Source organism: Gossypium arboreum, chromosome 10 (genome assembly GCF_025698485.1).
Source record: "Gossypium arboreum isolate Shixiya-1 chromosome 10, ASM2569848v2, whole genome shotgun sequence".
Taxonomy (NCBI): domain Eukaryota; kingdom Viridiplantae; phylum Streptophyta; class Magnoliopsida; order Malvales; family Malvaceae; genus Gossypium; species Gossypium arboreum.
The window spans coordinates 1039402-1052400 of record NC_069079.1 but is presented as its reverse complement, the minus strand read 5'-3'; the positions used below and the strand labels follow the sequence as shown (position 1 = coordinate 1052400).

The following is a 12999-nucleotide window of genomic DNA, read 5'->3' as shown; positions in this document are numbered from 1 at the left end:
TACACTACAAAATCTGTGAAACCCATTACACTAAGTATAACAAACACGAAAGATAAATAATTCCATTTTTTATTACAGCTTCTTTGAGAATCATTAATGAATATCAACAACCCCAAAGTCCAAAAAGGAATTGTATTAAGTATTTTACTATGTATTTCGCAATAAAAAAAAAACCAAGTGAATAAGATAGTATAACTGCACCCATTCAAAGGGTACGTACCAAAGCCTTTGTTATGGCACTATCAAAAATACGTGTTGAGCACATGCATATGTTCAAACCAAAAGGCAGGGACCAATCTGAAAGAAACAATTCCTACCATGCCCTATTTATATAGAATCTATCTCCCATCCCACCACCACGTACAGTGAAACAATGCTCAACTTGCATTTAATATTGCAGAGAGATTTATTCAAGTTTTAATGTCTTACACATGTCTCAGACTATTCATAAACAGGGAATTTAAATGGTATTTTAATTTTGGGGAAATCACGGTTTTGGTCCTTTTGCTATGCTCAAATTTAAACATTTTAATCTCTATATTTTGATTTAACATAATTTACTCCTTTTTTTAATGTTATTAGTTTAGATTCAACCTATCATGTTGAAATGATTTTTTTTTTTATTTTTTATTTGTTGGAAGAGAAGTTTCTTAAAAATGTTCACTCTATGCTCTATCAGCAGCAGGAGAAACGCAGCCCCTCAAAGTGGAAAATTGCTCCTCTATTTCTCTCTTTAAAAATTATAAAATTTTAAGTTAATTCAATGATAAATTTGTATATTTACCCCTTAAAATTTAATATTCAATTCTAATCCCTCGAAACCAAATTGATTATAATTTAATCCTTCAAAAATTGTAAAATGTATATTAATACAATGAAAAAAATTATATTTTAACTCTCAACAATTCATGATTCAAATCCAGCCCTAAAATATATTTCTGGCATCCCCTTGATGAAGATGAACATGACATTTTATTTTCATGGTTTCATGCAAGCTTTTTACAATGGAAAAAAAAATTGCCATGCACTCTCCTGTTTTAATACGTGGACTTGTAGTTCTATAGGTCTAGAAAAAAAAAAAACAATGAAACCCCACTGTCCTGCACCAGTTTTGATTGAGTAGCTCGTGCAAGAATCTGGTTTACATTGGCTGGCCTCACAATACTTTAGCCTCACTTTCCGACAAAACCCTAAAACCAAACTTTGCAGTGTTATTTTTTCTTAGTACATCAAAGTTGGGAACCCTTTTCTTAAACTAATCATAGAGTACTGCATGACTTTATTTTATGAGTTTTAAAAAAGAATAATCGTTACCAAAAACTCTGATCCAACTTATCTAACCGGGGCATGCATGCATTATAGAGACTATATAAGACATATCAAATGGTATAATTGTTATACCTAACTTTTCGTGAGCTCACTTTATGCTCTACCAGTTTCGCAAGATTATGAATCACCTTGTGAGCTAAGGATATCTGCGAAACAAAGACTCGGGGAGTCCAAGTCTTTGCAAAAGCCCTCAACCTCATGAGTCCATGGCTTGTCACACCCATATCACATTTATATGTTGTTTTAACATGACAATTTATACTTACGGGACAGGACAGAAGTAATTAGTTGGCAATGGTGAACTTTGAGATTTTGTTTAGAAGGAACCAAGCTAAGATTATAAATTTTGGGGGACCAAAGCTAAAATTCTTGCATTAAAAATGCTTGAAATTAAATTATTAATTTTTCAAAAGGGCTAAAATTATAATTTTTTTATTTATTCAAAGATTAAAAAGTACTAAATTGATCTTTTTTAATTTTGGGAGGGGATATAAAGCAAATTTTCCATTTAGCCAAGGGAGGGCAAAGCTAAAATTCTTGTATTAAAAATACTTTAAATTAAATTATTAATTTTCAAAAGGGCTAAATTATAAATTTTTTATTTAATCAAGGGTTAAAAAAGACTAAATTGAATTTTTTTTAATTTCGAGGAGGAGCCATAAAGAATTTTTCTATTTAGCAAAGGGACCCTTTGGCTACACCCCTGTCGGTTGGGGGATGTCTAGCGGAAGGAACAAAAGCATCCATTTTATCACATGCGTAGCCAGCCAAATGGTGAAATTCCTATATAATGCCCTCTAACAAGTAAAACATTAAATTTAAGCATTTTAAGCTTTTACTTAAATGGAAAATTTCAAATTTTGGTCCCTCTAAAAATAAATAATTTAATTTAAGTACTTTTAACACAATATATTTAGTTTTGTTCCCCTCCCAAAAAATTATAATTTTATTTTAACCCCTAAACAAAATTCCTAGTTCCAACCCTACCTTTTATAAACAATACAACACCCACCAAGTAAACCGATAATCCTAAACCTTGTATAAACTATACTAATCCCCAAAAAGTCATTATGTTTCATGCAAACATAAAACCATAAAATCATCACATGCATTGAGATCTTAAAATGCAAAGGCTTTATGGATTTGTTGCAGAGATGGGGACGGTGATGGCTGTGGTGGTGCATGTGAGAGTCTCAGATTCTGCCACAAATAATAACACACAGTACACCCCCCCCCCCCCACAGATGCTGTCTTTGGCACCCAAGGCTGTTCCAAAACTGTATTCATTCAATAGAGATTATCCCAAATTGCATGACATGTTCTGTTTTTTCTTTTTTCTTTTTTTCTGGTCATGGTAAGTGTGTTTGGGCTGTCATGTTTTGGTGTATAAGGGACACAAAGTGGTGGGTCATGTTATGGGAGTTTAAGTGTGTGGTTTATATATATATATATATATATATATGTACAATCTAATAATAATTTCCACATTGTTGCCACTCTATGGGATATTTAAATGTCAATTAGTTAGCTCCAATGTTATTGGATATGGCTTATTTTATAGCCGCCATTATCGTCTTTGATTAGCTTTAGAATTTGGATGTCAGTATACAGCTAGATATGTCTTCTTTTAATTAGTAAATCATGACCATATTTGCATTGCTTAATTGGCTTTGTTATATGAAACTACTCTAACATCAACATATTATTACATGCACATACTTTGTATTAACCTAATATTAATACTCTATTAACTAATTGATTTATTCTCGATTAAGTTTTAATTTGATTGAAATTTATGAGTTTCAACTATAATTGTTTGAATTGTATCAAAAGAAATTTTCAAGTTTAGTTTTATTTTCTGTCCAACTCGTCCGCTCATTTCACTTTAAAAAATTAATAGAATATTAAATATATATTTGTAGATTAATATTTAGATATTTTATAATTAAATTTAAATTAAATTCAAGTCAAACCAAGACAAAAATCATTGTCTAAATCGAGTCCATTGGACAAGTACGGTTCAAACACACATCTTTCACTTTAGGGATGGGGTTATAGGTGGTTTAAGAAATGTAAGGAAAAGACAAATTGATTTATTAGCAAAGTGTTGAACTTGATTTTTTAGATTTGTCAATTTTTATATGAACTTGATCAGTTCGGTTTGATCGTACAATGTTAATAATTTAAATTTGAATTGACTTGAACTCAAGCTAACTTGAATTCAAAATTGACCCGAACATGATCCAAACTCGAAATGACTTAAACAAATATTCCAAATGACTTGAACTTAAAGTGACCAAAACTCAAAATAATCTTAATACAATAATTCGACCAAAAAAAAACCCAAACTCAAATGGACAAAAAACCTAAAAAAATTCGAACAGAAATCAGCCAAAAGATTTTAGAATTCAAATTCATCCAAATTAGATTGGCTCGAACTAAAATGATTAAATTATTAAATTTTTAATTATATAAAAAGTTGTAAAAATGTGTTTTTACATCACATAAAAAATTATAAAACGTGTTTAAATTACTAAGAGTACTGAAGAATTGATGACCAAAGTAATTTTTTAAAAAGTAGAGCCAAATGATAGATTGGATAAGTGCTAGGGACTAATTTTACTTTTATTCCATTTAAATTTTAGCACTTATGTTGATTATTAACACTTTGTAAAGTTACTATAGTTACTACTCAGCACACACATGGTAGGATATACCCACATCACATATACATTAAGTTTAAAGAGAATTATTTAAATAAATGTCTAACCCTAATTCTTTTAAAAGCTTAAACTCAGATAGATTTTATAAGTGAATATATTTTGATTATCGCGATAATCATGAGATTTCTATCATTAGTGATTATACAATTGTAAAAAAGAATGATATAACCAGGTTCTATCACACACGTGTATATATATATATATATAATGTATGAAAAGTTTTGAATTTACTATAGTGGGGAAAAAGAAAAAAAAAAAACAGTGGACCGTGCTATCATCAAAGCTAACTTAGCATTGGATGCTGATAAACAATGATGGAACCAAGACTAGCAAGAGCTGGGTCAGGTGTACAATCTGCCGAACCCAACTAGTGGAAATAGGACCGTGGTGCGGGTCCGATCTCTGGTGAAACCAAGGTCCACCTTTTTCTACTATAAGTCCAACAGATGGTCAAGTGGCTAGTGGATGTGATACATATTAAGCACACCACTATCGTCACGGCAATTATTGACACCCCTAAGAGTTGCTGTTTTCTACAGCACTATTTGGTACATAACTATTTTGAAAGGATTGACGTTTGATTAAAAGTTTTAAATTTAAACTTGGGTTAGTTTCATCTTATGTCCCCCAAATGATAGTTTAGATTTCTACATTGTTCTTTGTTGATACAACGAGAAAATTGTGGTTGTTTGTGATGGCTCACTAAAAGGGTGGAGAGTTGTAGATGGATTAGAATGATCAAAATGTGAAAGCCAAGAGAACACTAGAGAGGAGAGAGTTGAGAGTTTGGTTAGAGGTGAAGGTGTCTTGTCTTCTTTTTCTACTGTCCAGAAACTTATAAGAGAGGTTTTGTCTTATAGTTCCTAATGTGTCACGTGTACTTATATATTAGTTTCGAACACCGTGAAAGTTAGTTGGTCTACTGATGACTTGTTGTCGGAGGTTTCTTGGGTAAGTCTTAATGTTTGGGCTATCATGTCTTGGGAATGAATATACTTGATGTGTGAATAGTAAACGTCTTGCATCATGTGGCCCCGATGGTTCAGGCTCATGAGGTCTTAACTTTTAAGTTCACAAGTGTCCCAACTCGCAAGGTGATCCCATTAATCAAAAACATTAAAACACAAGGTTATAAATACTCGAGGTGAGCTCACAAGATATAAATATAACAATCTCAAAACATTTTATTTGAGTCCTTGGAACATCAGTATCATGTCAAATAAGCCATTCTGTCAATTTAAACATTAAACACTAGCTCGAATTTTACTCAAAGCATTGAGTATTCTAATTTTTTTTAAAAATAGAATTGAACAGCTCATTACTAGGCTTTATGTAAGGGACTATGATTGTGATTTGTGATGATTTTTTTTTTAGTGATGGTGAAATGGGATAAGGTTTTTATTATTTTAAATAAAAAATGATAATCAAATAGTTTGGCCCTACAAAATAGCCTCTCACCCACAAGTGGGATTACTTAACTTTTAAACCACCTAAATTAACAAAAACAAATAAATAAACATACCTAAACAACCCTTAAACCATCAATTACGGAAGGCTAATAATTATTATCATATGCACAACGAAGAAAAAAAATTTACTGGTAGGGTTAAGATGGTAATATATGTCTATTTATTTGTGGGTAAATTGAACCCAGAGTTACTAAATTATTATTAAGCTTACATTTTAGTCACTTAAAAAAAGTTACAAAATGGTCATTGAACTATTCAAAAGTTTTCATTTAAGTCATTGAATTATTCGAAAGTTTTTATTTAAGTCACTAGATTGTTAAGTTTTTTTAAAGATAAGCTACAATAAAGTTCACCCAACTATGATTTTTTTTTCTTTTTTGGTCACCTGACTATGAAAATTTACAAAATAGTCACCTAACTATTTTTTTTTTTTTTGTCATCAGCTAGCTAACGTAAAAATGAAAACACCCAAAAATCCAAGATAGTTGGGTGACCAAAAAAGACAAAATTGAATAGTTGAGTGAACATTTTGTAACTTTTCATAGTTGGGTGACTAGTTCACCCATTTTTTAGAGAAATAGTTAGACTAACAAACTCCAAGCGGTGATTAAACGATTGGTGTGATGGATCAGTAACCATCAAATAGTAGAAGAACATATCTTAGATCTAAGTTGATCTAACGAGTAGTGCCAAAGATCGGAAAGAAAACTGTTTGGATTTAGATTCGCAGATTTACAGCATTCAATGCTATTTCACGAAAAAAAAAACTAAATTGTAGAAGAAAAGGGGAATGAGAGCTTTGAATTGGTACAAGCGATACGAACAGAGAAGGTTATACATCAACAATGTTAATAGTCTAGTTGCTTAAATGAATACTTTCAAATTATTCATTAACCATTTTATAACTTTTTTTAAGTTGAATGACCAAAATATAAACTTACTAATGATTTAACGAACTTGATATAGTTTACCTTTATTTATTTTAATTTTTAAAATATACTAAAAAACACATTATTGTATAAACTCTTCTTTCCCTAACAATACACCAAATAATAACTATTCTAAAAAAAATCAAATAATAACTATTTATTTATAATTTATTGTCACTCTCAATAGCCTTAAACCCTTTTCTATGCTCACAACATCTCTACATTTTGTTATTAGTAAAAAAATCTAGCTTATATATGGAGCTACGTGGCAATGTTCTAGACGTAATAGTGACTAATGGGACACGTGTTGGAGGATTGAAGAGCAATGGAAATGAGAGGGGTTTTAGTGTGAGAACCCACGTGGATAGTGGGACCCAATTTTGTATGAAATTGACATAGTCAAACAGGACACATAAATAGATTGTCAAATTCTACTATTAGTCCTTATATTATACGTGTAAGTTGTGGATTTATCTTTTTATTCTAATTTAATCTTTCTCGTCAAATTTTAAATTTTCAGTAATAACTTGAATAGTAATAGTTAAGTCTATTAAATTAAATTTTGCTATTAGTCCCATACTATGTATAAATTATGAATTTAGTCTCTATTCTCTAATTTAATAATTTTATTCCTCTATTTTTAAATTTTATAATTTCAATCTTAAACTATATGGTAGCAGTTAAATCAATAATGATGTGGGTTTCTCTCGGGATTATGTATAAATCATAAGCTATCGTGGCATTAAATATGTGACAATACGTTCGCCACATAAAATTTTAAATATAGTAAAATTTAACTTAATAAGTTTAATGGCTACCATTTAGTCATGAATGAATTTTCAAAACTTGAAAAATATAAAGACTAAAAATGATTAAGTTATAATACACGGGTTAATACATAATTTACACATAATATAGGGACTAATAATATTGACCTAAATAGATAGCTTTATGGTGCGGGCTCCACTACTTTTTGAAGAAAATGAAATCTGACGTGGATATATTATTAAGGCCATTTGAAAAAAAAATTGTCTAGAAAGTAACTTATATTATTTATAAATATAAATTAAACATAATTAATTGAAAATTTTATCCATTATTTTAATACATCAAATATGAAAGTATTTTTGTGAACTCTTAAAATATTTAACAATGATATTTTTTAATCTCGTGTATTGACATGATGATCAGAGCGCTCATTGTCCCAAGTGTGGTCTGAGTTTAAGTTGCGCTAATTATCTTATTGTTCAAGCTTTTTGCACATTTTCAAAAAAGCAAGTGGTAGACATTTATTTAGACATCTTCCTCTCGCTCGCGTGTGTGTGAGTACTACCCATGGTCCAAATGTTAAATTAATTACAAATTTCAAAACTTTCTAATTAAGTCATCTAAGTATCAAAATTATATGTAAAGCATATAGAAAACACACAATTTGATTTACAAACACGTATATTTACTGTATGAAAAATTTAGATATGACGTGCTAAAAGAATGTCACTCTAATTTATCGTCAACTCTCTATTCATTGGTAAGTATACTCATAAATTACATATCACCCCTTTATTTCATTTAGGGTTAATTTCATCAAAATATTTTTAAATTATGGTCCAAATATTAAATTAATTCAAAACTTCAAAATATTCTAGTTGAATCGTCTAAATATCGGAATTAATCAATTAAGTAAACTATCTACACTAACCATTAACTTAAGCGTTAAATGTTATCTTAAACAGGACATAAAGTATATAAAAGACACACAATTTAAATTATAAATACATATACTTATTACATAAATAATTTAGATATTAGGTGTTTTCATGTTGAAACACGTACAAATTATTTTTACAAAAGATGTATTTATATATTTTTATATAAAATCTTTTATAAAAATTTACTTCCACTAAGTTTGATCCTAAAATATCATTTCCCCTCCCCAAATTTCATCTTAACCACTTCAACTAAAATCGTATTTAAAATTGACGTAAATTTTATAAAAATTATTAAAATTTATAAATAATTAGTATTAATAAAGGAATTATTAGTATCATTATCCAAAATTTAGATTTTTGTTATTGTCGTTTACCTCTAAAATTTCCTCCAACCACCTGGCGGGGTGTTTGCCACGTTATTTATAACAGCGCGTGAACATACACTTTCTTCTTCTTCGTTCTTATTTTATTTTACTTTATTTTTCAATTGCATATATTATTTGTTTTTTGTTTTATTTTTTTTTTTTTTATAGTTTCGTGCCAGTGTTGGGTGTCTTCTAAATTCTCACCATAAATCTGATTGGAAAGTCGGAGATGAAATGAAAGACAAAATGAAGTCGAAATTCACATGAAATGAAAAAAAATGGCTTCTCGTTGTCTTCTCAAAATGCTATATAGTATAAATACATAGCTTCCCCTTATATGCCTCCTTATGTTCGAGTCTCTTCTCTAATGGACTCTAATTAAAATATTTTACCTCCCTCTTTTCTGGGTTTCTTTTTCTTTTCTCTCTTTGATTGAATTTTTAATTTTTAATTTTTTTGGTTTTTGATTTTGGTATTTTGGATAGTATTTTATTGTTTTCATGGCGAAGGGACGGCGGTTGACCACCAGCAGAAGCGAACGGTTTCTAGGAAGTTACAGTTACGGTCGCAGTCATGGGGATGCCCTCACAGGCGAATCGGAACTTGGGGAAGAAGATGTATGGTCGATGGTTGATAACGTCACAGACCGAGATGACCGGAGAGAGTGGAGTCCACGCTCTGAGTCCGAGAGTAACGAAACCGCTAACTTCGACGTGAGAAGCGGCCGTCGTCGGATCCCGCGAGGTGACGCTGGTCACGTTGGCGGGCTTTCCTTGGCTTTCGATGATTCTTCATCGGCCAAACCTAGGATCGTACACCAGTACCGTGGCCATGATAACGTGTCGGCGGCGACGGAGGATTCGCCACGTGGACGGAATATGGCCACGTCAGCGCCGTTGAATGTGCCTGACTGGAGTAAGATTTATAGGTCCGACTCGGTGGAGGAGTCGATGCATGACTCGGATGACGATGATGATGGTGAGTCGGATATGATGCCGCCACACGAGTACTTGGCGCGTAAGAAATCGGGTGGGGCTTCGGTTTTTGAAGGTGTGGGTCGGACCCTCAAAGGCCGGGATATGAGACGGGTCAGGGATGCAGTATGGAACCAAACCGGGTTCTATGGTTAAAAGGTTAACCAATTTGTTAGCCACTTGGACCAGAAAAAAAAAAAAAAGAGCCTAAACCAACTTAATTATTACATAATAATATATATTTTTTAACTTGAGCAATGATTCGACTGAGTCGACACAGTAGAGTTAACTCAGTTTCCGAGTGAGCTCAAGCAAGCAGGATTTTGAACTTAGGGTCCTAAAAGAAATGAAGTGTGTTTACCTCCTCCTCTTTACAAATTAAGTTCATAAAAGAAAGTGCCAAAATTTTCCATTTAATGGGACATTATCTTAGGATAACTCGAATATAGAATCAAGTTAAGTTAGACTTTTAAAACGAAAAGCAAAGTTCATTTAACATAGTTTCTCTATTTACAATATTCGAATACGAGACTTTACCTAAAAAGGTATCAAAATCTTTATCACTAAAGTCAATAAGTACAATCACTATAAAGCACCATTTATATGAATTTGACTTGATTTTGAATTTTTTTAAATTGAAAGCCACCCGTTACCATTTTAGCAATTTTCAATTAAGAATGAAAAATAAAATAAAATTCAAAACTTGGTTTAAATTGTTCATAGATAGTTTTGGAGTTAGCTCCATTTAATTAAGGTCAAAATATGTTGTCATTAGCTGTATTTAAGTACATTTTCACTTAAAATTGTAGTTTAATCATTGAGATCGTTAGTATTTTATATCAAAATTTGTTTATTATCAAATACGCTTACTATGTTCATGATAATTTGACAGCATGGGTGCATTGATGATAAATCAATAATTGAACTAAAATTTTAAATAAAAAATGAAATTTTCTTGTAAGTATAAAATATAAATCTCAAACTTCATCAAATGACATGGACTTATGGCATAATTTGACCTTTAATAAATAGTATGTTTGAAAATTGGCTTTTGGATTTAATAAAATAATGTAAATGTTGATGAATTTTTAAAATATTCGAATATATAAATCATAGAAAATCTTAGTTAATATGTACATAATATATATATATATATATGGCGGTAAAAATATTATGGAGTCTCTTATAATAAGAGTTAGATTACATTCTCTCCACTTAACTGAAAAATGATAAATTAATTATTGTACGTTGAATCAAATAGTAGATTAACTCTTTTTATTAAAAAACCATTCATTTCTACCATTAAAAACTAACGTTATTAATGAATAACTAAATAGTTACATGTGATATGTCACTATACCTCATTATAGTGTACACGCACCAGTTAATGGATTAATTTTTACTAGAAGTTTTGATCTAACATATAATGATTAATTTATTTATTTTTAAAATAAATAAAACAAAATATAATCTAATTTTTAATACAAAACCTTTAACCAATGAATCACATTCCTTCCCCTATTTGTAATGTAAAACAATAATACCAACCACTACTCCAACTAAATGTAGGCAATTTATTCATACTTTATATAACAAATAAAATAAAATCAAAACACTAAATTTATGTGTAAGTGAAAAAAAAATGAAGGAATAAAAACATGGTAAAAAAATGGACAAAAAGTGGGTCCAAAGTCCCAACCAAAATTGCTTTTGATGGAAGGTGATGGGTGGAGCAAAAATGGGGTCAAGATATAACACAAAATACACAACAAAGTCCATGAGAGAGAGAGCTTTGTATTGTAGCCAAAGTTGTGATGTGGGGGCTTTGCCATTTTGCAAGAAAAAAAAATTGACATTATAAGTCCCTATTTGATGGGTCTTTCAATTTAAGCATCAAAATTTTTATGACCATTCCTTCTTTCTTTCTTTTCCATCCCTCCATTCATTTCCTTTTATTTCTTTTATTTTTCAATGAAAATTTTATTAAAGCAATAAATATATGCCTTTTGGGATATTTTTGAGGTCCCATGGATTTTGGTAGCATTGGTTATTATTGGTTTAAGTTCATTTGTTCTTAGATTCCCATTCTTTTGATCCATCCAATTAAATAATGACTTTAGAAAGAGGAAAAAAAAAAGAAGAAGCCAAAGATGAACAATATCTTTCTCTATTGTCCCAATTTCATTCTCAAATTGTATTTTTTTCAATGCTATTTTTTATTGGTTACTAAAAGTTCGAATTTAATATATATTTTTATCATTACAATTTTTTTTTGAATAGTTCGCATTATATTTGTTCTTTTTTGACACAATGCTTAGAATTAGTTATAGCCTTTTTTCAACTTAAAAATAGGAGGATAATGTGCTTCAATGCACTAGAACTCACGTCCTCTTGCATTGATAACAATATTCATACCAATCGAGCTAGAACTGAATCAACTTATCATTACAAATTTGTGAAAAGATAATGGATTGTATTGATATAAACAAATAACAATTTTGTCACTACAACTGTAATTTTATGAGCTTGAATGTGATTTATTGGTGGTCAAATATAGCAAGTTGAAAATGAAATCCTTTAAATTTTGTAAGAATAAGAATTTGGGCTCACTGTATGACTTTTTTTGGGCTTGAAATTTATGCATCAATACAATAAAACCAATGGGTTACATTACATGCATCCATAGTGGCCATATCAAAATATAAATAGGTAAAAAATTGGAATTTTTCTTGAATACCCATATATATTTTAGTAACTGATAGTTTGGAGACAATTAAAATCATTTAGGGCAGCTCCTTTAGTGGTTTCAATTCCACTTTGGTCAGAAAAAATTATTAACTTTTACCAAAGGTAGGACATTGGAGTCTATAACATAACTCTAGAGAAAATAATGATGATGCTGACGGTTTGACCAAAATGATTCACGATAAAAGAGAATAGCTTTATGTAATTAAATTGTTTTATTTTCTTTCCACTAAAAAAAACTTGTTTGTAGCAGTGATTAGAAATTTTCATTTGACATTTAAATGACATAAGTTTAAAATTTATCATTTCTCATCCCTCTCTAATATTTGTATTTTTTTTATACAAGTGAACAAGGACATTACAATGGGAGAAAGAGGGAAAGTGTTTAAAAATATAGAGATTGAACCAACGGCCTGATTGACTGCTAATATTTGTAATGATAAAAAGAAAAGTTTATCTATTATTTTTCCTTTTAAAATATCAATAAACAGTTAGAAATAGTAACTTTTTAAGTAAAATTAAGAGAAAAACACATAAATATAAGATTAATTGTACGAGACATTCTTAAACTATGACTTGGATTTTAAATCGGCCTTTAAATTTCAAAACATTGTAATTAGTTTCTTCAAGTACTAGTGTCATAGCAATCATGCTATTCCATCATCCCAACTATTAACTTCGAGAACTAAATGCTTGATTAAATATAATGTCGAACATTTTCAAAACATGGGAATTAATTTTAAACCTATTGCATAA

At 30.1% G+C, this 12999-nt stretch overlaps 1 protein-coding gene across 1 annotated transcript; it reads left to right on the top strand.

Moving 5' to 3' along the window:
- Positions 1–8692: 8692 nt before the first annotated feature.
- LOC108488619 (uncharacterized) lies at positions 8693–9876 on the top strand. The gene has a single exon (XM_017792909.2). The coding sequence runs from the start codon at positions 9025–9027 to the stop codon at positions 9652–9654; it is 630 nt and encodes a 209-aa protein (XP_017648398.1). The 5' UTR covers positions 8693–9024; the 3' UTR covers positions 9655–9876.
- The last annotated feature ends 3123 nt before the right edge of the window (positions 9877–12999 follow it).

Excerpts from the sequence above, each read along its gene's own strand:
- LOC108488619 (XM_017792909.2), top strand. The coding sequence starts at position 9,025 with ATGGCGAAGGGACGGCGGTTGACCACCAGCAGAAGCGAACGGTTTCTA.